This window comes from Cottoperca gobio, chromosome 6 (assembly GCF_900634415.1).
Source record: "Cottoperca gobio chromosome 6, fCotGob3.1, whole genome shotgun sequence".
NCBI classification, from domain to species: Eukaryota; Metazoa; Chordata; class Actinopteri; order Perciformes; family Bovichtidae; genus Cottoperca; species Cottoperca gobio.
The window spans coordinates 8,518,902-8,545,262 of record NC_041360.1 but is presented as its reverse complement, the minus strand read 5'-3'; the positions used below and the strand labels follow the sequence as shown (position 1 = coordinate 8,545,262).

Below are 26,361 nucleotides of genomic sequence, written 5' to 3'. Positions count from 1 at the left end.
GCTTTTAAATACGCTCTCTCTTTTACAATGTTGCTGCCTGTCACTGATTCCGTCCTGATGAACAATAATGGTCAACTGCACTTATCACATCAGTATGCTGGAAGTAGACCACAGTACCGTCTAATATCTGCTCTCGGGGCACATGCAGAGCTGATTTTAATTTTTAAACATTGGGCTTCGAGGTGGACAGCTTGCCAGCTTTGGGCAGTGGGACTAATGGCAATCAGTGGCAAACAACTGCACCCAATTCTTTTCCCCTGAAAACTAGAAATTATGATGGTGGAAAATAGCCTGCCGTAACATTCAGTTAGAGCTCTGTGATACGCCAAAATAACCTTTGACTGAATGGAAAAAACTATTTTTAATTTTTTTAGCTCACATGAACTCGTCTCACAGTCTGAGAGCATGTACGTCGAGCCTGGCAAACGTTCTTATGTAGTGTATATGCAACATTTAAATCCAATTCCATTACATTTGACGGAAAATATGTAGAGGCTGCTTGTGGTATTGTGGTATTCTGAGCACTCAGCCTTTGTTTGGTATCTGTCATCTTTTCGCATCGCATTGCGTGAGCTGGCAAACATGACTGCCCATGTGCTGTTGTCCTCAGCTTGTTTTACAAAATGCAGCGTGGAACTCGAGACTTGTCAGATAAGATTTGCTTGTTTTGCGCTGAAGACGTCTTTAATGAACCCAAAAGCCCTGGTTATATCTTGTTATATCAATATCAATTTTTCAGGCTTGATCTCATTTTCAGTCTCTCATGTTGCGGAGGTCACATTTTCTCATTTATGTAAGCTGCAGAGCCCAGCACAACTCAACTGTGACTGAGATCTGTACTCAAGGTCCACGATAGCTCAGTTCTGATGGATCACACTGTCATATGTCACTTTTGAATGTGTCACTGCTTCTTCCTTTGATCTTGGAACAACAAATATTTTATGTTTGATCACGGCTCTGAGTAGTGTGTATTACATACATAATGTGCATTCATGCCAACAAGGAAAGGACAAAATTATTGCAGTATGTCACTGAATCCCAGAATTAAAGCACACATGCAACTTATTAAGTTTTTAGTAGGAAACAGCTGATTCTTTTTACATTTTCAGCTTTATCCTTCTTGTTTGTCTGATGACTGTTCTTTTACATGTTATGACATTATTACCCATGAAAAATATGTTGGTTATTTGGACTGCAGAGTGCAGTTCTAAAAGTTTGCTGTGTGTCTCCTCCATATCAATTCAGTCTGAAATCCTGGTGTGTGGCTCCACTTCAACACTGAGGCACCATGTGAATATCTGGCTCTGAACTCTACTGGAGCTGAGAGGAAAAGAAAGCAGAAGGAGAACAAAGGAAAACTTTGGAGCCACTTGCTTTTCCTTGCTCGCGTGTTGTCTTCACCACGGAAACTATTCCACTGTGTAGAAAGCATGCGTGTTGTCTCCCAAGAGAGAGCAGGAAAGTAAGTCGGAGCAACAGCAAGAGCAAGAGAGCGGGCGCAAAAATGAAAAAGCGAAGACGATAGAAAGAAAAATAGTGCGAGAAGTGTGTTGGCAAAGGCCAGAGAGGGAAGACATTTGTATGCAAGGCTTAACTTTGCCACATTAGCATTCAGTGACTAGTCACTCTCCAGTATGTGCTCACCCCACTATAAATCAAACGGCATGTTTACAGCGTAGGAGTGCACCCACGGAGGAGTTATTGCTGATGCAAGGCACACCATGAGTCCACTCTGAGTGCTTCACATATGATTTTGATTTTATGTGCGAAGCCTGCAGTCTAAGCTGGTTTTCTATGATAATGACATTCATGAGAACATCTTGATAAAATTGATTTGACTGAAAATTGGTCACCGACAAACAATAAAACCTCTTTTGCCAGGAACCTCTTACAGTCATTCATGCAATTCAATCAACTTTCTGAGAAGTCCCCTCTAATACCATCTATGGCTGCTCTTAGCTAATGTCAACTCATTCACAAGTTTAACAGGATCCTACTGATCTTCATGCAGAGATTAGGGAAGGCTCCCAGTCTGTCCCACAGTCCCTCCAGTCCACTGAATGCATTTTGACAAACCAGTGGAGAGTTATTGGTCATAGTTGGAAAGCATTATTCGAAGTACAGTAACATTAGCTGGCCTTAGGTGTGATGCTACTGAAGTGGATCCATCCATCCATCGTCTACCGCCTATCCGGGGTCGGGTCGCGGGGGTAGCAGCTCCAGTAAGGAACCCCAAACTACCCTTCTCCGGGCTACATCCGCCAGCTCCGACTGGGGAATCCTGAGGCGTTCCCAGGCCAGTGAGGAGATATATATATATTCCCAGCCTTCATGATCATAGGTGAGGGTAGGAACGAAGATCGACCAGTAGAGCAAGAGCTTCGCCTTCTGGCTCAGCTCTCTTTTCGCCACAGCGGTGCGGTAAAGCTGAAGTGGATGTCTGATCTAAATAACATTTGATACGTAAGCCTTCAATACCTGGTCACTGTAAACAATACTGACATTTTAAGTTGTTATGGCAAACGTGTTAGCAGACAGCTGCCTATTTACCCATCCACCAGACTTTAGTAATTTAGCATTCAGTAGAAGTAGTGTTTCTGTTCTAATATTCACTCTCAACCTAGATCTGTTTTTGCTCTCCACCAACTCTTACCAACTCTAAATACATGGCTCTGTAGCTGCTCCACCATGTTTACAAGTTAGACCCTAACTGTGTCTGTCTGCTGATTGGTGTAATCTCTATAATCAGATATCTGCACATGAATGCCGAATCAGTAGGTAACGGGACGGGGTTTGGATATCGGAACTGACTGTTTATAGTCCAAGTATTGACCAATCACGTTTGAGCGGGCTTTGGTTGCATGCAGGTAAACAGTCCGTGTGAAGAGCTAAAAAAAAAATTGCAATCTCGGAAACCCATTGCTATCACCTGAAGAGGATTTTGTTTTTATTAGCTTTTTTATTTACTCTGTTTATAGAGATTAGCCGTAGACGTCATCTCTCAACTACAACTAATTTCTTGCGTCTCAAGTTGCTAATCGGACTGTAAACAATATCGAGCGCACGAAAGAAGAAGTCTTGGCGTGGATATCTGAATCCCTGAAATATTGGCCATTGCCTCCAGACAATACATTGTGCTGAGCATATAATGTACAGTGGGTTTTTAGATTTTTACATTGAAGACAGCTGCCAGCTGCGATCAAAAACAACGTTGAAGGAGCCGTGAGAGTGAACCAAAACAGTGAAGTTGAGGGCCGGGAAATCAAAACAATGAGCTGAAAGACACTGTAACATTCTGTAGAGCTGTGGTAAACCCACACAACTCTTCTTCTCAGAACCTCGTGGGCATATAGAGACTATATCATTATCTTTGGTAGGCTACATTGTTATTGGTTCATTTAGTGACTTCAACATGATCAGCCAAAGTCATTGAAAACACCGGTGTGCATAACATGTGCAGGAACATAAATACGATTTTTTCTTTCTCACGGAATACATATTAATATGTCACAGTAAGAAAAGCACAGGTGTTAATGATACAATTAATTATGGTTGAATTCCTTGTAGCTGCATTAGTTTCAGGGTGTTGGTTCTGTGCATGCTGGCTCACTGACACACTGTCTTACTGGGATACACTGTTAGTGTTATTAGTAACACCTGTGCTGTTCCTGCTTCAAGTCAAAATGTCTGAGGTTAAAAAAAGGCTTCGTATAGGAAAAAATAAAAAGCAGTTATTTTTTTTTCTTGGTGATAATTTTACTAACTTGTAATTCATGACCATGTTCCCTTATTTCCTTTAGAAAATGCCGCTCCTTCAAACATCTGCCATACTGCAGCCGAGCCAAGACACTCATGACCGGCGACCATGTAATTCTGTCTAACTCTGTCTCGAGACATGACATCAAAAAATACACAATTCCTTAACATCAACAAGACCTTTATTCATAGTTAGCCCTCCTCTGGTGTGCACTTACCAGAGGAGTGGAGGCTGAGAGCCAGGAGGAGCAGGCAGAGGAGACCTGAGCTGACGTTTAAAGGCTCCCTCGACTCTGTTCTCCTCTCCAATCCTCTGCAGAACACATTAACTCCAGATCAGCTGCGCTTCTCATCAGAGGAAGGCTGAGCACCAAATGTTACACATCAAAAAAACGACTGGGATGGATGTATAAACACACACTCTCATAAACAGACTCACTGGTTTATGTGTGTGTGCAAAACATCCAGACACACACAACCTCTCTTTCTGGCACATGCTGGACTGTATCCTAGTTTTTAACACACACACACACACACACACACACACACACACACACACACACACACACACACACACACACACACACACACACACAGCTCTGGGATTCACAGCCTGCTCAGGTTGCTGGGACAGATTTAGGGAACTGCGTGTTCATTAAAATGTCTGTAAACATACTCTCATTGAACATATTTATGGGGTTTGAGAGAGATGCACTAGCTAAGGGTCTATTGGGTCTCATTAAAGTGATCATTTATATTGCAGGTTGTTACTACAGATACTACAGTTTTACAGATAATCATCAAATAAGGATGGGCCGATAGAGGATTGTATCGGGGATGGCAATAAGTTGAATTTACTTTTATAATAATTGGGAATATACACTTATATGAGTGACTTGAAGAAGCCTGTCTAGCTCGTTATCATGGTGGAGAGGTGAAAAATAGAGCCTAATTTAAAAAATACAGGAATTATCATGTAAGAAAGTAAGACTCACACGCTGTTGCTTTTAAAAATATGTATATATCGTTTATTTATGCAGGATGGGCTTATGATTTATGACTACTTTATTTAAAATAGTTTGTTTTTCAATAAAAAAGCATTTTCACTTTCAAAAAGGATGTGTCCTATCTGTGATGCAATAAATATATTGTGTATGTATATAGTATTGCGTAACATATAATGTATATTTTAGCGCTATTTTAAGAGTTTTATCGGGATAATATCTGGAATCGCAATTATTTTAGCCAAAATAATCGTGACATGAAATGTTCATATTGTTTTATGCCTGTCATCAACTACTTGCATTTTCTGTATAACATGAAATATTCCTTTATTACTTTATTTAATTATATGTTTTTAACAATCTCTGTGTTTTATTTCCCTTTTTTAATAGACCGAATCAGGGTTTCATTGATTCTTTGTAGCGGGATAGAATGGAAAGTCTACTTCCAAGAAAATCATCATATCTCGCTGCATTCAGTATCTGCAGGATATTCTGTAGCAAAAACAAAGCTTACTGCAGCAGAAGGTCATTTTGCTCTGTAGAAAGGCAGGCAGATAAACGTCCTTTGTCCAAGATGTGTCCTTCTTGTTGCTTCTAAAGGTTACATTATGACTCCACACAGCTCTGATGTGCAGTGGAGTTTGCAACCTTCCAGTGGTGAGTGTGGGATATAAGAGGCAGAGTTTAAGAATAACAGAGGTTTCAGAGATTGTCTCTGGAGTGGAGACTTTGATTCATCCGTGGAAAGACCTTGCTCCGGGTAATTTCATTATGCAGATGAGTTTGAGTGCTCCTGTGTCTGTGACTGTGTTGAAAAGGACAGGACAAGTATGGGCTGGCAGGGTTATCCATACACTTGGGGGATGCACGCCACCATCAGTTGCAGTTATCCACTTTCCTTGGTTCAACAGGAAAAAATGGCACTCTGAAAAAAAGCCACAGCATTCCTCTGACAATGCCTATGCCTGTATAGCATAAACAGATGGGAGTTCTTGGCGATGCCGAGCAATAGCTTAACTTTACTTGAAGATCTATTGTTTTTATTTATAGCAGGCTGAGGCTGTGTTGGCAATTTCATCCTGTGGAGAATTTGGTGCTTAATCGAAAGAGAATTGGAAGTTACTGAACCCTCCATTGCTAATGATAACAAAAATTAGAGTGGACATTTAATATAACAGGTTTCATACGATGTGTTGAAATGCAATGTGGAAACTGTTCATTTTTGTGGATTACTCGTTGGTTTTCTGTTCTTGCAGGCAGTTTTTTTTTTGTTCTCCTTCCTTTCTGTGTGTGTGCCATAAATACATACCATCTTCCCTCTTGCTGGCTATCAACATTGTTTTGCTGCTGTGAAATATATGCACTAATCCTTCCGAGCTTCACGTTACATGTGAATGGTTAACAGTGCAAATATAGGCTGAATTCTCTCCCTACTTATCAGTAGAAGTGGCGAGCGATGTGTGGCTAAAATAAGGTAAAGATCCAAGTCATTCATCTGTGGCTTACACACTCCGGCTTGCTTTCATTTGGGCAAATAACAAGAATCCATCTCAGAACTTATGACTTGAAAGAAAAAAAAGACAGGTTTCCCTTCCTCGCCAAAGATCAAGACTTTCCCTCTCTGCTTAGACATGTAAGAGAGACAGCAGCGTTGCCACCACTGCAGGGGGCATCGGGGTTCAAAGCCTGTGCTGATGGACTCCTAAGATGGTGGTGGTTACTTGAAGAAAAAAAATAAAGTAGTGCAGGTTCAACCTAAAGTTAAAAGCAAGCTGCAGTAGGGTGCATTGATAATACAGTTGATTCTCTGCTGAGAATTTAATTGCTTTTTAAATTGGAAAATGTTGTCCTCCACGCACCATCGCACACTGCGACGTGGTGGAGAGGATGTATGTTATCTCCATGTATATTTAGAGGGACCAGGTTCAATGTAATCTTCCTAACGTCACACAACCAGCCAGTTTGAATCTCCCAAGACCTTTCTCTTGACAACAAAAGGTCCATCAAACTTCCTGCTCCTTCCTGCCCCGTCACAGTTAATGGACCTGCCACATGGATAGAATAGCTAACTCCCTAATGAAAAAGAGACAAACTATATTAATGGAAATGCCACTGTCTGCTGTTCGATGGACACATGCTTCTTCCACCTCCACTCGATCTGTTCGTCAGCATTACGACTGTGTCATTAACTCTGAAGTGAAAAGTAATTTACTGATGATAATGCTGATTCTGCTGAGTAAGCTGCGTCGGGATGAATATTCAGAGCCTCAAACTAATAGTCTCATGTTGTTCCTGATTGCTGAGTCTCTTTTGGAGTCGAGGTTGAAAAGCAGAAGTGTGAGGGGACCCAGATCGCACATCGCATCTTGCTTGAAATTCTGCTGAATGTCAGTCCCTCAAAGACACCCACAAAGTCGATTAAGCCTCTTGGCTTCGTGCAAAGCCATACTTAAGTGAGCCTGCGTTAAGCATCGCTTTCTGTTTTACCACACTTGCGTTTCTTCTTCTTCGGTTTTTTTTTCCATGCAGAAGCGATTTGGCCCTCAGACGTGGGTCTAAACCTGTAATTATCTAACAGCTAGAGCAGTGTCCCTGTAATTCTTTCAAACCGTCCAGGATCCAAAGACATTCAGGGAGGTCTTCCTCTGTCACACACATCAGGAAAAAGTCCCCCCAGCACACACTCTTTTGTCTCCTACACCCACCCACACACACACACACACACACACACACACACACACACACACACACACACACAGACACACACACACACACAGACACACAGACACACACACACAGACACACATAGACACACACACACTCACATAGACACACACACACCCACCCACACACACACACACACACACACACACACACACAGACACACACACACACAGACACACACACACACACACACACACACACACACAGACACACACACACACACACATACACACACACACACACACACACACACACACACACACACATAGACATAGACACACACACACACACACATACACACACACACACACACACACACACACACATACACATGTTTTCACTTTGGCGAACACTTTACATGTGTGAAGCTGAGGACTTACCTTCATAATGCACAGTCACTGTGATTCCCTCACATGTTATTGCCAATACAAACAGTTAACACAAATTATATTTTAACTGCATGGACATAGAAATGGGAAGTAATGTAAACGTGATTCCTTTAATCCATAATTCTTCATTTCAATTACATTTCACTTTAATTACAAATTAGTTACAAAAGAAACCAAGTTGTATTGAAGTGTCAATTAAAATGCTAAATTGACACAAGGATCCGGAGGTCAGTGGTGTAAGAAGAAGTATTTAGATTCTGTATTTAAGTAAAAGAAGCAATAACACAATGTAAACACAATATGTTACAGTTTATAAATACAAGTAAAAATCCTGCATTTAATATCGCACAAAGTAAATGAAAGTATTATCAGAAGAATGCTGGAATTTTACTTGTTATTGAGTATTTTTTATATTGTGCTATAACTACTTTTACTGAAGCATCTTAGAATACCTTCTCCTCCACTGATACTTTATAAACTTATATAATATTTCATATGTAATGACTTAATCTGTAAAGTAATGGGCTACAACTAATGATTATTTTCATTATTAATGAATTAAATATATATATATATATATATATATATATATATATATATATATATATATATATATATATATATATATATATATATATATATATATATATATATATATATATGATATACTATCACACACGTGTTTTGCTTGAAAAATGTATTAATCGATTGCCATTGTAACTAGTAACTATAGCTGGCAAATGGTGGTGTAAAAAGTAAAATATTTATCTCATAAATCGAAGTCGAAGTATAAAGTGGCATCAAATGAAAATACTCCTTCAAAATTGTACTTAAGTGCAATAGTGGGGTAAATGTAGGCCTACTTACCACCTCTGCCAGTGGTGGTTATTACAGCAAATGCAAACAAAACATCCTTTTTGTCATGAAGAAAGTTGTATTCATTGTACTTTGAATCTGATGCGAACATGGGGTTGGATCATTCATGTTTGGATAGTTAATCAGTCCTCAGTGAATTGCAGACCAGAAACAAAAACCTTGTGCCATTTGCTCTGATCAGTCTAATTAATTCCGGAAAGTGTGTTACATCGCAGTGTCCTGCTGCTGTCCCGTGAAAGGCTACATTGAAGTCTGCGCCGACAGATGGGGTCTGTCTATTGAAACAACCCAGAATCAATATGCGGTGGGCCAGGCTACATGCTTTGTGTCTGGAGCACTTTTACCATTATTCTTTTTTTTCTCCTTTCTTTGCTGCTGGTCTCTTACTTCTTTATATTGTGCAATATCCTCAATGGAAGTGAGTCCAAGAACATTTTAACGGTCATGAAGAGTGGAGGACTCTGATTTAATATGCCGTGTATTGTTTTTGGTGATTAAAACATCATTGTTAATGCAGAAATTGATGATCAAGAAAAGCATAATAATAACCAGACATTGATGCTACTCATCATTTTCTTATTTTACTCTAGGATTGTTTTAAGTGCGTCATTGTGGAATATTATAATATTTAGACAATAATTGGATAATAATTGAAACGGTTGTTTTTATTTAAGGACAATGCATTTAGTTGTATAACAGAGATGTGAGTTTGCCCTCTACTGGTCACTGTGGGGCCAGCTATAATGTACACTCATGTTCTAAGACTGATCAGATGTTAAGCAATAGAAAGCAATGACTGGAAGCACACTGACAAAACTTTTAGTAAAACTGTTTGATGAACATGTTACATATACGTCACAATAAAAATAAAATTCCATTTATAATTTAATCAGACAACCATTGTTTTTGATCAAAGTGTCCTTAACTCTGACAGAAGTCCACTTACAAAGCTATGATTTTTTTTGCTAAAAGCAGACTATAAAGTTTTAAAGCTTTAAATAAACAACTTCCCTTTGTGCTAACCTTTTTTTTTTTCCCCCAATAAACAGATGTCAAAGCACATACTGTACTCACATTGTTTCTTTTATAGCTCCTGTTTTCTGCAGCTGTGATCACTTATGTTTAGATTATTTAAGCCAGATCAGAATTATAATAAAAGTTGTTGGATTCACTGAAAATCATGCACAACACACTGGAGGATTTTAAAACAATGCTGTTGTACTTTATATATAGCCTTGGGGTCTAAATTGTATGCATTCCAGTTAAAGAAATACATACGCAATAGCCTATACCATAATGTACTCTATGCTGTAGATGGTAGATCAGGAGAGTGACACTTCTGACTGATATAATATTACATTCATTAAGGTAGTAACCCCTTAGAGAAAGAAATAATAGTCAAATTAAATATTCATGATTATGCTTGGAGAATACAACCTGAATAACTCCTGGATGTCCCTGAAAGTCACTCTGAGGACCACCTCCACATTATGGACTACAGTTAGTGTTAGGAAGTGACCCTTTATAGCGGGTCTCAGCATCACTGTGTGATTTATCCCCATCTCCGGAGGAGGGGCAACACGCATGCGCTCGAGATCTAACCACATGCGTTTGGATCACAATTGCATCAAGTAATCAGAGACACCAATAGCAGGAGCGGAAGTGAAGCATATATATTTCAGTATAAAATAACAAGATTTGTTCCAAATCAAAGGAAAATTGTAGAGAAGCTTTACTATAGATCAACGTATATTAAATAACATTTATTGCATGTAATTCACATTATGTTTGAGGTGAGAATAGCACATATCAAGATGTGAAATATCAAAAATCAGATAATGCAGAAATGCATTATTGGCTGATTAATGGTCAGCAACGTGATATATTCATGGACAAATGGCATAATTATTTGAAAAGTATACACGCAGTCATTGAATACAATGTGTTCTAGTAATTATTATTATTTTCTTTCCTAATAAGGTTCCAGAACATTCGTGTTATACAATTTGTATACAAATAATTATATAATATAATATTATCATTTGTAATATTGACTTGGGCACTCGTAGGATATAAATGTAACGTTCATAAACCCCCTATATTTTGAAAGTTCAACCGGAAGTGGGAGATACAATATGGCTAACTTGAGCGCGGTGTCCTTCCCGACGTTCATCCAGCAGCGGCCGCTGAGCATCAGAGTGCTGATCCTCCTCTGTGTCGGGAAGGCGTGCGGTACGCTGTCACACATTCACTTCAACGCTGCTTGTGTTTTATTTCCTGCCAAACTCCCAGCCAGCAGGATAAAAAGCTCTGCAGCTCAGACCCAACATGGGTTAGAAAGAAAGCGACCTATGGATTATCCACTTTGTGCACTTCACCGAGGATGATGGGGGGAGAAACGGACTTGTTTTCGCAGAGACATCCTGACAAAGACGGGGACTGAGAGGGAATAGAAATCGCTGCTTCTCTCTGTCTCGCTTTGCAGCTTTCTGTTTTGAAAATTATTTTTCCTGTTTTGCTATTTTTATTTTTTCATTTCCCCGCGTGTGTGCGAGAGAGAGAAATGTTTGCAGAATTGCTGTGCGGCGCCGTGGCTCTGGTCCTGTATGTCAACACTCTGGGCGCCGATTTCTGCTACGATGACAGGTACTTGGGTGAATGAATGACACCCGACCCCATGTTACTAACGTCACTGTCTCCACTGTATATCCTCACCTGTACCTTTTTTATCAATTCTGGACATTGGCAAAGGAATAATGATGGGCTTCATTCATTCCGTTACCATAACTCTGATTGAGCTGTATTTCAATGCAGCAGCAACACTGGCAGTTTACTCATGTGCCAATTTATCAATAGAGTTTGGTGTTTTGAAGGGCTGTATAATTATCTAAACGTTCTTACCTATCTGTACTATCTACAGTAAGAAATCACTGTTTCATTCCTACAGACACTGGTGTGTTTTCAGAGTTTTTATGGTACAATATTTTTCACACTTCCAGTGGCATTCCTGTCATAGTCCTGCAAGCATTCTTACAGTACAGCTTTCTTGCATCACTATAGTTTTCCGTAGGATGAACAGTAGTTAGTAGGCAAGTGTGCTTGTATGCCTCAGTGCAAAGTGTTGCAGTCTCCAGAGTCTGGACTTTCTCTATAACTCTTGAGTTGTGCTGAGGAAATAATTGATCTCTGGAGGAGAAACATGTCTCTAAACCCCACAGCAGAAGTTCCTTCCCAATGTGCAGCTTGCTGAAACTTTGAGCAAAGTATTTTATTACTCATTTACTTAAAAATAGGCAGTGAGTTGTCACCCTCCACTGGAAAGCATCAGTTCGAGACGGCAACCGTGGTGCTTTAGTTCAGCGGGGTAATGCATTACTCATAGCTGGCCATTTGATATTTGATGGCTGAATGGCTGTCAGTGCCTCGGGCTCATTTATGCACCATCCATGCCTTGATGTAGGTCAGAGAAGCTGGAATCGGAGAACTTTGACTCCTTTTTCCCCCTTAAATTAAATTACTCAAACTGATTATCACAAGAGTTGGTGATTCATTTAATAGTTGACAATTAATGGATTAATCTTTGCAGAGCTAATTTATACAGGTTGATTAATAATACGTATTACAGCTGTTCTTAATAACAGAGTATTGTGCATTTCATAATCCTCTGTGTGCTTTGCCCCAGCAGTTTCTGTTAGCATAACAGGTGCAGCTTTTAAAACTCACCCAGAGGTTACAGCTTAGTGAACAAACACTACATTTACACTCTCCACAACCGCTGGTTTTTTTCCCTCTACAACTTCACTTTGTACATAGAAGACTTTGTGCTTAACACATCCCTATAGGCCTTTTCTTTTTGCTGAAAAGTAGAGTTGTGGTAGAGTTGCTGTGTCTTTGCTCTTTGTGTTATGGTCAGGAGATTCAGGCTACTCCTGTGTAAGAAAGGTGGTGTTGTGTGTCCATAAAGCTGTCAGGGAGTGGCAGCGCTGTGTGGAGGTGAGAGGCTACCTACCGCTGCTGCAGAGTCAGCTGCTGTGTGTGCTGGGAGAGAGCCTCGAGCCTCCCAAGTTTTTAATGGAAGACAGAAAGCCCAACCCTGATTGTTCTGCGAGGAGCTGTTAACATAATGTTATTTATTACCATGTGAGTTTTGGTCCAAGTTATTACAGATGAATACAGAGTTCTCCAATCCTGGTAGATTTTCTCTGATGTATTCACTCTCTGACATTTTTTTCATGGTGGGCTATCTGTCATCCAGCGTTATCTGTTTTTAACACCATGTGTTTCGTTCAAGGCTTGCAATTAGCAGCCGTCTCCTGTCCCCTTTGGGCTCCACTGGGGGAGGGAGGGAGATAGAGGAAGGGAGGATGTTATGGAGATATATATATATATATATATATATATATATATATATATATATATATATATATATATATATATATATATATATATGTATATGTGTGTGTGTGTGTGTGTGTGTGTGTGTATACATATATATATATATATCATTTTGCTGAGGGAAAAACAGCCCTGGACACACAGACTGATCTAACTTGCTGATTATGTGCTTGTGTAGAAAAAAACACTTAGTGGTGGTAAAGAAGCTGTCATTTTGGAAAATAATAAATATGTTCAGCTCATTGGGAGGATTTATTTGAACTCTGATTCTGACAGTCATTTATGTATCATTTACATAATAGTTTTCAAAAACTCAAAGGACAGCAGCATTACAGAATGTAAGGCCTTGTGCTCAAAAATCTAAGATCAATAGTCCAAAAGTAAAAGTAAACTCTGTGGCTTTCATTGAATGTTTATGATAAATAGTTGCAGAAGAATTAAATATGGATATTTTGTCACAGTGCAACATTGATTCCTCTCTGAGAGAAGACAGATTGTGCTACTTTCTTTTTGCTTCCGGCTGTGAAACCAATGCATTGACTTTACTCGACACGTGATTAAAAGTTAGGATCTAAAATTGTTCTGTGTGTATGGGTGCGTGTGAAATGGCTAGGAGCTACAGAGCTGGCATAAAAGACAACTGAGGATTTGCGATCGATTGGCTGGTAGTCTCGTATGGCAGTGGAATACGTAATGCTGCTTTTGCTCTATGTATTCTTGTCATGGTGAAGGGAGTGTTTGAGAAAAATGAAATGAAAACTCTCTCGGGCACTGTGTGTTTTCAGTCACCTACTCCTTATCACTGGTTACGCATTACTTTGAGTTAACCTTATGCATTCCATACATAGTAACCAAGGCCATCAGGAGGTCATGTTTAAAGGGGGAAAAGACAGTTTACATGTGTTATAAGAAATGTTGTCTTCTAGGCTGTAAAAAAAAAAAGAAAAGAAAAAGAAATCACATGCAATGCAGTTTTTTGACCCAGCAGTCAGTCAGTCACGGCCTCTCTCTCGATAAAAACGACAGCCTGAAAGAGTGGCCCGCCCCCCAGAGGAGCTTTTCCTCTCCCCCCCTGGACACACTCATCATTAACACATACACAGCTTTGACACCTGCACTGGAAAATGGGAATCATACATCATGTAGTTCATACCTCTGCTCCTATAATCTACAGTTAGGGCTGAGTGAAGGAATTGGAGAGCCCAGATAAATGTCAGAGGAGAAATACCGGTGCAATATTGTGTGACTTGCCCTAAGCCTAGAAACGTAACAGCAAAACCTGGTGAAGGCATTAGTGCGTTATTAACTTGATTGCGGGTGGCAAAATATATTTATGTGAATCTAAAAAAAAAGCTTCTCTGGTTCACAGGTTAACCAAGGTGAACATATGAGCAGTGGAGTTAAATAGGCAGCCGCTTTCTCAATTTAACAAATGAAATTATTTCAGCCTACCCACACACACACTGCTTTTATGGATTATTGTTCCCTGTCAGGAATGTGACGGATGTGATGAACTGCACCCACCTCATTTTTCTGTCCTGGTGTGATGCTGTTGCGGGTCACGCTGAAGGACACAGCCTCCCTGGGCATGGGGCGATGATGATTTACAACGCTCAGACAGTTGGTAAAGGCTAGCCGCTGTTCTGCTCCATGCCCCACGAAAGCTTTATTAGAGAAGTCGGGATTGGTGGGCTGAACGGAAGGCTTCACGCTGATGCAGTTTGATGTGATCTTTTAGGTTGATGACGGCAAAGAAGCCACACAGCGCTTTAGGGGGTGACTCATGTTGTTTAATGATCATACCAACCGGGTTATAAGGGGAAAAAAACTGTAGTGAAAATGTGTGTTTTGTCCCTTTTTTTGCTTCATTTCATTCTTTAGCATGTATTACAGGCAGTTTCCTCCAAGATACACAGACGAACACAAAGAAAAGTAGACTGGTTGCTCCACTTCAAGTCTTATGACAATGAGGTGTTTGCACAGTCTTCATAGAGCCTTTGTTAGGGCTCTGTGTGGTCCTTTTGAAGTCTGCTAGTCTGCCAGTCTGTGTTGGCCTACCTGGTCTGACGTGGACTTTGCCGCTGTCTGTGCTCATGGCTGCCTCCTCCTTGGCACAGTGTGTCAGTGCACTGATCTGGAACCCTACTCTCATGGCCCATACTGTAAGATGGGCTGTTTGCGGTTATGTTGAAGGCACAAGGGCTGCAACCCAGCAGTTTGAGTATCTCCGCTTTTTTTCCCCTAGTCAGGCTCTCTCTGTCTGCTCCCTGTAATTACCGTCGTGCCTGTAGAGCAGGACTCACGACATGGTTTGGTAGACGTAGCTGCTCCACTTTCTCTCTCTCTTTCTCTCTCTCTCTCTCTCTCTCTCTCTCTCTCTCTCTCTCTCTCTCTCTCTCTCTCTCTCTCTCTGTCTCTGTCTCTGTCTCTCTCTCTGTCTGCCTTGCCTTCAACAACCCCCCCAAAGCCTTATAGTCCTCCAGCTCCCATCAACCAACGACTGCCTCCAGATGGTCCCGTTTGGTAAGCAGTTTAGGGCTTTTCTAAACTGCAGTTTGGAGGGGAAGGTTTGAAGTGGATTCAAATGGAGGAAGTTGTGTGTTGCTTGTAGTTTCCAGGATGGAGACATCAAAGTGCCCAATGACTAGACCGTGTGTAATAGAGTCAGTGAAGATGGCCTCATGACAAAAGTACATGCAGCCACTTCTATGACTAGTATGAAAGCGATCGCTCATACTGAATTCTAGCATTTTTTTTAGCTAATTGTTTTTGGTTTAAGGTCCAGGAAATGTACTGTTTGGTTCACTCTCACCGCCCTTTTAGCTAGCTTTTCGGCCACAACAAGTATACATGGTGTCCCACTTAGCAGCTAAAAACTCAGATTTTACTTTGAAGAGTTGGTGGAGGCCAAAATAGAGCTAGGAAATGTTGTAATCAGATTCACTAGGCCATGGCCATAGCAGCTTAAAAGGTGATACTGTAAATAATATGTTCACAGTGGCCAATACAATTATAAAGTAATTTCAGGTTTAGATAAATGTAAAATAAAAATACAATCAAATAATGAAAATTGACCAGTGTGGTAGTGGCTATTTTCAATGTGCAATAGATCTTCTGTGAAGGGGAGGAAACGTTAATGTTCTTGCATTTCCTCCCTCAAATCACCAGGGAGTACAATTTGTTGGCAGGAGAGAAATGAGATCTGTGGGAGGCATCCTGCCCAATCTTGTTGGCCCCACACTTTCTCTGATACATTTTCTCAGATCCGGGCAAGACAGTGTTTTTGATTTCTGACCAACGTTTACAAATCATACATAATTACTGTGCGCCAACTTCAGATTGTTCACATTCCAGTCTCAGTAGCTGTTGTCAACAAACTTGTAAAAGTAAAAAGTTGTTTTTGTTCTTTTCATTCTACTTCCTTTCTCAGTTTGTCTCTCAAAGGCTGATATATCACAGAAACAATAACTAATCTCCCACCATCTAGTCATTTCACTGAAATGGATGAATCTCTTATAGAATATGCCACCATTGTGAGCAGTTCAGTGTCTAACCACAGATCGATTGGATCTCCATTTTTCCATGCTCTCATTTTCCAACAGATAGCCAATGAGGGTAGAAATGGTTATTTTCACCCCTGCCACAATTGCAAGATAAGCTATTTGATTCATTTGTTTCTAAAAATATCATTAATGAGAGGTTCTGATATGTTTTGTGAGTTGCTTTCCTTACCTGCAAAACCCTACAGAATTACTTAAAGCATCAGAGTCTTGGATAAAGTAAGTTCATATTTAGGTCAATAGGAAACAGCTGACTAGATATGATGCTCCCTTTTCTCCCCACTGTCATCAGGCCCAGAATGAGACTTCTGCATCTTGGTTATAGAGTTTCACCACTGCATTCCCTGTGGTGAGGACTGAAAGGAAAAATCTGAGATACCTGCATATTTGGAAAATTTGCAATTGCGATTAAATTTGAGAAAGTGTTTTATTGGTGTACTTCCTTACATGTAAACTGTGTGGAAGCGCACGCATTGCGGCAGACCACTGCAATTCTGTTGGACTGTGGACTTTCATTTCCCTACCTTTCCATTCTGGGTCACCAGCTTTCTCAGTGACTATCAAAATAGTTAAATTAGCTCCTCTGACTGCTGTGTGGCCCAGAGTGGGAAGGCAGCTGCCACTGTGTGATCTGTGTATTGGCGGGCGTGACCCTGCCAGGCTTAGGTGAACTTTCTCCTTCCAGCAGCTTTCTTACTGCTGTTCCAATTTAAAAGCTTGAAAAGGTTTTTTTCCACAAGAAACTGAGGAAATATAGTGGTTTGCAATACTTTCAATATAAAGCCAAAATGTCAGCAAATAAATAATTGCAGTATAGAAATGCCAAAGATATGTTTAAATAAACAATACAAAACAGGAGGAAGCCTTATTTGGATCTCATAGTAATGGAACACGGCGCATGTGCCAGGCATAACACTGTCAATAGAAAGGGAATATATTTATACAGACATTCATGATCCCTAGAGGATGGATACTAACTACTTTGACTTTCCATCTAGTGCCATCATCAGGTAAACATTTAACTTTCTCAAATTCTTTAGTTTAGGGCCAAATACCTGCAACACTAATGACATTCCCATAGCTGCTTAACATCAATATGTTCAACAAGTACAGCCTCACAGAGTTACTAACATGGCTGCAGACTCAAATCTGATTAGTGTGTGAACAGTAGCAGGTTGTAGTGCTGAGAATGGTCGCGACACTAAGCTGCAGTCCAAGTTTTTCACTTAGTCACAGTAATCCTGAATGACACTTTACACAGGGAACATGCTCCTTCAACGCCACCGGACACCCATAACCTCCAAGTCCAGATGATGTCTAGACTCTTGAGAAACTTGATACTTAGTCTTAGTCACTGAGTCTTAAATACCTGTGATGGTCTGATGCGGAATTGATCACAGAGCTACCTTTGATTATGGGAGCAAACTGCTATCTGAAACTGAATATGTATGGCAGGGCGCAGGCAGCTGAATCACTCCGGTGATTGCCTGCTTCAGCTGATTGTCATATGTGATACGCTACTGCACTAGGTCACTATTCTCTCTGTGGGATTGAAAGCTGCTCATGAGCAGTCACCAGTGGTCATCCTTTCTTGTAAACCCTCGCTGTGCTCTAGCCCGGACAAGGCACGCTGCTTCAAAGCTGCATTAATCAGGCCCTAATACTTTATAATCACCCGACTGGTATGCAGTAAAATGAGAAATGTAGCCATATGTAGATGTCGGGTTAGATTCCTGGTGGTGGATTGAGGAATTAGAGATTGTCTTCGCTGCAATGCACACAACGTTAACCTTAGTCCTACTTGGGTATTCTCAGTGCTCCTTGCCTGGCAACTTAATTAAAAGCCAACAGATTATCTCTCCTAATACGTCATGTGGATATAGCAACACACACATACAGTATACTGCACACAGACAGACAGGCACGATAATAATCGCCTTACATGGGAATGATGTTTAATACCGGACTGAATCCTCCAATAAGAAAATCCCTCACATGGTCAGTATTGCGTGGCAGACGTTCAACACAGCTACTCAATAATGTGAGAAAGGCATCAAAGCTGCCAAGGAATACACTTAAGTCAAAATGATGGATCAAATATGCTGTTTGACCAATAGAATGAGATTAGTGGGATTTATAATCAAATAACATGATCCATCTGGTGTGTTAGTTCGGTGCATTCCTGAAAACAATGTTTTGAATGTGTGTGGTGATGGGTAAATGCTGGCTATAGATTATGCTCCCATCATTTGGCACGGGTCTCAAATGATTTGACTGTGCCAGGCTAAATTGTTAATGGGTCTAGACAAGGGTTTGGATTTCGAGGGCTAATGCTGGCTGATGGCTCTTAAGCCGTGGCCACTCTCAGGCTCTTGGCCCTCTTCATATTAATGGGATTAACAGGACTGTTGAGGAGAGGGGGCACAACGTGTAAGCAGAGAACCCCAAGCCATTAGAAACAAAAACTCCCCTGTTCCCCCATATCCAACAGGGATGCTATAGTTTGAACTTTTCAGTAAGGAAGAGGAGAAGGATACCTCTCTTTACCGGGCCTCTCCATCTCGGTGGCCTTATTCTCTGACTAGGACCACTGGCTCATTTCGATAAGGTTATGACACAAGTTGGCTGGTTCGGGGGCAATGCCTTTGTCCATTGTGAGAAGAAGGGGCTGTGTGGTCCCTCTGTTCTCCCTAGACCCAATGAAGGAGGCCATTTGTCCCCCAAATAGAGGGGAATTAAGCCCTGGTTGTGTTGGTCTGTTGTTTATGAAGGACAAAGAAGCAAGACCTCAGTGTTCACTGTTTGGACAGAGCAGAAAACTGCTGCAGCTCTGCAGACCAAACCTGTCAGAACCAATTGGGTGAGCTTATTGCGGTCGTACGTGCTCTGGTTAGGGTTGTCAAGTGTTGAGACAGGAAGGAGCGCAGAGGATTCACAGTTTGTGAGCTAACAGGAGCTGCTTTGTGTTATGAATATTCCAGCTCAATTTATCAGTTTTGGGTGGCATGGATGTTTAGCTGGAAAGATGCAACAGTCAATGCACTTGGGCAAATGTGGCCTGTCAAGTTTTAGAGCTGGTTGCCTAGCTGGAAACCCGCCATCAGCTTTTGGTTGCCAAACTGAATGGTTGCCATATTTTAGTCATTTATAATTGAAGTAATTATATAATTATAATTAATTGCTTTTTAATTATAAGTCATATTTATAGCCATGAAAACGGGAAACTTAAGAATGGTTAAACATATTTTACATAACCCAAATGGACTGGTTGATGTTCTCACTGAGGGTTTGGTGTTTTTGAGAATAACCTAATTTGCTGCATTCATATTCTGAAGTATGAATTTGAAGAAGTGTTTTTTTATTTAGCTGTTCACAGCACTGGCTTGAGTTGAATGAGTGCAACAGCAGCACTCATTCACCTCAATGGAAGATTCTCAGCTGAGGACTTAGACGACAAAGCTCCCTAACCTTAACGACATAGTCATTTTAACCCAAACCATGATATTTCCCTAAACTTAACAAAGTCATTGTTGTGTCAAAACCCGACCAAACCTTTAATCACAGCGATGTCACATCATAAAATATATCGATTTTTCATGTTGTCCTGGTGATAGGGGGGTCAGATCAGAAAAGACTTATATGTGTCGTTTTAAAGGGCAGTTACACACAATATATTTTTCATGTCATTGGAGGACTTGTTGGGATGTTTTTAAAACACAGTAGCATTGGCAACCAAAGCAAATACATTTGTTCTAAATCTTGGGGCTCCTGGGACAACCTGGCTAATGCTATCCTTGATTCCAGTGGAAACAAATGACAAACTAACAGCGCTGTACAGCGGGCCATCAGTGAATACAAGACATTGTGCTAAACTTCTATCATCAGTTAGGACTTTCCCCTTTCTTCACAGGTTCAGGTTCACTCCGTGAAGGACAAAAGTGTTGGAATATCTCTGACTTGTGTTATTATTGTGGTTAAAGTGGTTTCCAAGTATGATTACAGTATATGGTGTTTCCTAAGTGTGGTAAGTGTAAAAAGCAGCACAGAAAGACCTGTGGTCTGGCCAGTTTAGCCACTGTGGGTAACCTGTCGCTCCCCTCAGGCTTGTAACACTGGGACACAAGAAAATGTGCCCCATGTGGCCTTTATTCTAGTGCTGCATTCCCAAATCACAGACTTATACACACGAGATGATAGAAAGTGAACAAGGAGGGATTGGTCAGGTGTGTGTTGTAGCTGTACATTTTTCTTTATTTGTTGAGCTTGTGAACAAGCTGACAGAGCAAACTGAAGACAGAATTCTTGTGGACCCCAACAGTCCGAGAAGTAGGATTCACTTCCTCCCTCTCTCTTCCCTCACTTCCTACCTCTGACCAGACCACAGCAATGGAGGAAGCACATCTTTTCACAAGCTGCCTCTAATTGATACTGTTGAGCCCTGAGAACCCAGTGCGTGGTTTTAGAGCTTTGCGAAATGCGTGCAAAGCACAACAGCCTGCAGTGTGCCACCCTCTGGGACACCACAGGTTATTTACAACCAGACGAGCAGTCTGGTCCAGGTCCTCGTATAGATTCATTTAAGTAAGTTTAAAAAAAACAAAACAATACCCACCGCACTTGGATGTGACCCTTGCCAAGCCTTTCATCAAACATCTACACTGAGAGAGGGCAAGAGTTGAATCAAATCCAGACCTGTAATCTCAGCCTTAGGGGGCTTTTCCCTAAATGGCTGTGTGGGTTATGAAAGAATGAAACCAGTTATATATGAAGGTTAAGTCCCTACTCTCTGTGCTGGCTTTATACTACTGTTTCTGTTGAAACATTTGCTTTTCCTAACCATATACACCTGTAGGGTTGTTTAAATAGTTGATTTTATTTCTAATTACTCATGTTAAGTAAGGGCCATATATATTTTTTTATGTTTGGATATAATGTATGTGGCATTACAAAATCCAATCAAATGCGGTGTAAATTGACTACTTCTAATATAGCTTGTCATGGCTTGGTGAGGCAGACGAGTCTGACATCTCTCCAGATGGAGAACAGCTTGTGTTATATTGTATTGCACAGACAGAGCCAACTCTCCCGTTCACTCTCTTTCCCTCTCGCACACTCGCCCTCTCTCTCTGTCATCATGAATAAAATCACACTGGTGACAGATTGATGGAATCATGATGGTTTACAGGGTTGATTTCAGTGGTTTATTTTTGGCAGAGCACTGACCCTCAGTATCTGTGGCCGCGGTGTTTTCTCCTCATCTTTGACCTTTCACATGTGTAACTTTCCCCTCTGGCTATTTTGCCAAGTGAGGTCTTCCTCTTCGGCAGGAGATGGATACACACAATTGGCCAGAGTTTATTTTCAATCCGAGGAGGAAGTTTGGGTTGGGAGAAAGTGTGCGCAACTGTTTTTCCTTTACCAGCCCCTCAGGTTTGAGGATCTGGAAAGAAGCGCTGTCAGCTGCTCTGACAGAATAATGGGACTTCTTAAAGGTTTTCATAAGAAAACATAAATGTATAATCTGAGAGAGAGATTGAGGGTGTGCACAATAAAAAAGAGCAGAGCTGGCAAGAAAGAATGACTGATGGAGCATTATGGTATTAGATGGAAGGCCTGATCCTTGATTGTTTAAGTGTGACTGTGAAGGCCCCGAGGCTGATCTGTTTCAGTCTGTGGTGAACATGTGTTGTCCTGACTTTGAACTCCGGCTGCTTTAGGGTCTTAGAACATTTACCTGATGAGATGTTAAGAGGGCTCAAAACCACACCGGATCCCCCCAAGCTGCTCTTCCAAACGCGTCCAGCCTGTACAGTAGACACTTTTCTCGCCACCACATGGTAGAATCATCTGCGGCTGTTTTAATTAGTACGCAGTTTAAGGGAAATCCATCCACGGCACGGCTGGCTCGCAAGCTTTGTTTTCATTTGTGTGAGTAACTGCCAGGGGTCCACGATGAAGACCCTAACCTTCAAACAAACTCAAACCGTCTTTTTCTACCAAAACAATTTCGACCGTAGCAAGTATTTCAGCCTCATGCTCAGGCTTAATGTTCTTTTTTCTAGATACAAGTGTCGTTATCTCGGGAAAAACAAATTACACTACAAGGAGAATGACACTTATATCAAGAAACTCTTTTGAGGCGAGTCAATTTCTGTGTGGGAAGAGTTGAACTTATCTTACCCCACTGGCAGAGTTCCATCACTTGTCTAAAGAAAAACACATTATAAGCACTAAACACTAGATTAAATGACTTGCTCTGCCTGCCTCTGCTTCTCATTTAGCCCCACTCTGATACATTTTCTAATGCAGTGCGCCCATCACTCCACTTGATTGATTGATCTGATGACTCTGCCTCATGACAGCTGTAAAGCAGGCAGGGCCTAAGGGTACCTGCCATGTGGGATTGTTCGCTCCCTCGAGACTCATCCCTGCTGTTGGGAGACAATAGACCTCGATCGGCACTGTGATTATGTCACCTCTTAAACCGTACGGCCCACAGCTCATATTCTCAGTTTCGTCATGAGCTAGCATCTACCACCGGCAGCTAATTCAGAGGTTATTGATTTTTAGCGATGGAACAATCCACCATCGTTTCCCAGTGAGCAGATGTCTGGCCCTTATTAGGTGAATAAGGATTTCATTAATTTCTTCCGGCAGCCTTTGCAGAGCCCATTCATTCATTAATTTATTAAATTCAAAGTTTAAACCCATAAAGGAAAATTAATTACTTGTCACTTGTTACATGTCACAGCAGCATACATTTGTATGTAAAATATATTCTTTGTGGGTTAAGTTTAGTATCCAGGCATTGTAGCACGAGGAAGTAAAACCCTATAAAAACTTGAGTGTTTTGTATGTGATGTATTGCATGCGGCCGACAAGTACAGTTCAGATTTATGTAGGAGATTAAGGTGTATCTTACACTCTACTGTTGGAGACCTTTGGCTGTAAATCATGTGCATGAATGATGGATATAGGCTGTCACAATGAACAGATGAGTTGGCAGGATGCACGCTGGCACGCTTGCCTGCTCAACGAGCTTTTAATTTGCGGTAACAACTTGACATCAGCAGATGAGGGGTCTTTGAAAATCAGAAAATCCGACATCTGTGGAAGAATGAAAGAGCTGTTTCTAACATATACCTGTTTTTAAGATGCGCTGGACTGGATGGAAGACATCATTAGTTGTTCTTGCCACCCTTTGGGACACCACAGGTTATTTACAACAAGTTTTTAGAAATTAAAGTTTTTTTGGGTGTTTATGGGACTGAACTTTTGTCAGGGAAATTATCTTTTGTTGTGTTCTGCCAGTATTAATAGACCCTTTCACTTATTGAAAGACAATTTACATCCATTTAACATTCATGGCTATTTTATTATTATTTACTATTTGTTTAACAACCAGCATTATGGCTTGTTCTCAGTTTGTCTACGGTTACACTTTAGTTTTTTTCCATTGTAATTGGCTTTTGTTTTCATGGGTACTTTGTGTTTTACACTAAATTACAAACTTGGCTTTCACCCTGTGCAATTACCATTTCCCATCTGAGAGTCATGATTCAGCTATATTTGATCTCCACAATCTGCTGAACACAAGGCAAGGCCTCCTGTTGTAGCTATTCAAAAATCAATATTTGAAATGGAAACAAGAATATTTTATGTGGAAATTTAAAATCATTGTCTTGACAACCATACTGCATATTGCAGAGGCCTAATAGTTTTACAATACAACGTCTGAGTGAGTATATTGGAAAAGAAACATTCATAGCTTTGTCATAATCACATAATCCTCATGAATGATCTCATTGCATTCAGACCATCAAGACCTCTGGCTTTCTTCAAGAAACCAGGTCACGTTAATTCCCAGTATCTGATTGATGTAGATAATATGTGAAATATCGCTTATTCATTCTTGGAAGCCATCAGTGTTCCAACTTTTTTTTTTTATGATATTGCATTTCCTGTGTACAACCTAACCAATTAATCTCCATTCAAATATCTTTAATCATTATGAATAGGAGAATCCTTGGCCTGAGTATGAATGGCTGTGAGCGGCACACTGAAACCTGAGCAGAGCTGAAGAGCCACAGGTCTATTGACTGCTCTTTGTTCCCTGATTTTATATGTGCATCACGGTTCCTATGTTGTCCAGAATAATCAAAAACGGATTCTAACATGCGGTTCTGCAGGTTCCTTTATCTGAACTGCACGGAAAATACTGTTATAATAATAATATTGGCAAAGGTACCTAAAACAATGTAACATTGATGATACTGCATTTTTTTCTCATCGTAACAGCTGCATCCTCAAAATAGATTCAGGATACATTAATTAAATAAAGAGAGGATTCCCCCAAAAGCTTTAATTATTTGCAGATTTGTCTGATTTAGGAGGCTTTCTGCGTAACCGTTGGTGGACTCCCAAGGGGAGACGCCCACAGTGTAAACCAGATTAAGAGTTAAAACCTTTTAGTCCCTAGTGGGTTAAACTTCTCTTAATTTAGATCCATACCTTTCTTGCTACACGCAAAAATATGCAAAAGTTAACTTGATGGTTGCTAGATGATTCTGGACTAAACTGAAAGATTTAAAAAAGAAGAAAAGAAGAACCTTGAAGGCGAGGTGAATTTGATCTGGATCAGAGAATTCTTCAAACAAAATTGATTATTGAGCTCAAAGCGCATCAAAACTGTTAAAACATTTTGAACCTATTTTGAAGTTTTTAAAATAACATTTGATCAAATAATCAACATTATTCCCTGACCCCCAGCTGGAGATAAAACCCAGTTCTTCAATGAGTGAGCGCACAATGTTTTCCCCTCACCGTAGTTACACTTTCTGACGGCTCTAAACCTTGAGGCGGACGTCACTTGCATATTCATAAACCTTGTGCCGTTGCCCTGACTTCTACCTGTACGTTCCGCTCTAAACATTTTCACATGTCTGGGGATTATGTAGTGCGGTTGTTGGCTTGTTAAAATCAAACAGGAACCCCAAGGAAATAAGGGGCAGCTGCCGGCTACATATAAATACATCACGGTGCATTGTCTGCCATAATGGACCTGGAGTTGTTCGTCTCAGCACACTAAGTAAACACTATCCATCAAAACGCTGGATGCAGTATGACAAGGCCTTAATTTTAAAATTTGGAGACAGCTGAGAGCTTTTTAACCTTGTCGATTCAACACAGCCACTATGATGCAAGTTTAGCAGTGTGTGGTGCAACCTTTGGCTGATCTATGAGTCTATCTTCCTCCTGCCAGCTTTTGCAGTAGCCAACATTAGTTTAACTGGAACACTCGCCTTGGCTTATCACAACGTGACTTCAAAAACATTTGATATGTTGAGCTGCCTTCCTCATCTTCCACCTCTATGATTTTTATGGAATACAAATACTCTTTTCTATTTCCCTCATTAGCAAATACTTCAAGTCGACCACACTTTATTAGCATGAAAATGAATTATGAAATCACACATAAAGCCTTATGGTGTTTACTGCAAAGGATTCCGAATAATGAGGTATGTCCAACAATGCAAAAAACAACATGTACGGAATTTTATATAAATCATTCATAGCTGGACCCATTCATAGCTGGACCCACTATGCACAAACATCCTGGCATATCTCCAGTTTCAGACAATTAAATGCCAGAAGTAA

The 26,361-nt window shown here is 40.6% G+C and overlaps 1 protein-coding gene across 1 annotated transcript in view; it reads left to right on the top strand.

Annotated features, from left to right (window-relative positions):
* The first annotated feature begins 10,954 nt into the window (after nt 1-10,954).
* tmtc2b (transmembrane O-mannosyltransferase targeting cadherins 2b) overlaps nt 10,955-26,361 on the top strand; it is a 94,595-nt gene continuing 79,188 nt past the window's right edge. The window contains 1 exon segment of the mRNA XM_029434285.1: nt 10,955-11,395. Coding sequence (XP_029290145.1) covers nt 11,313-11,395 — 83 coding nt within the window. The 5' untranslated portion in view covers nt 10,955-11,312.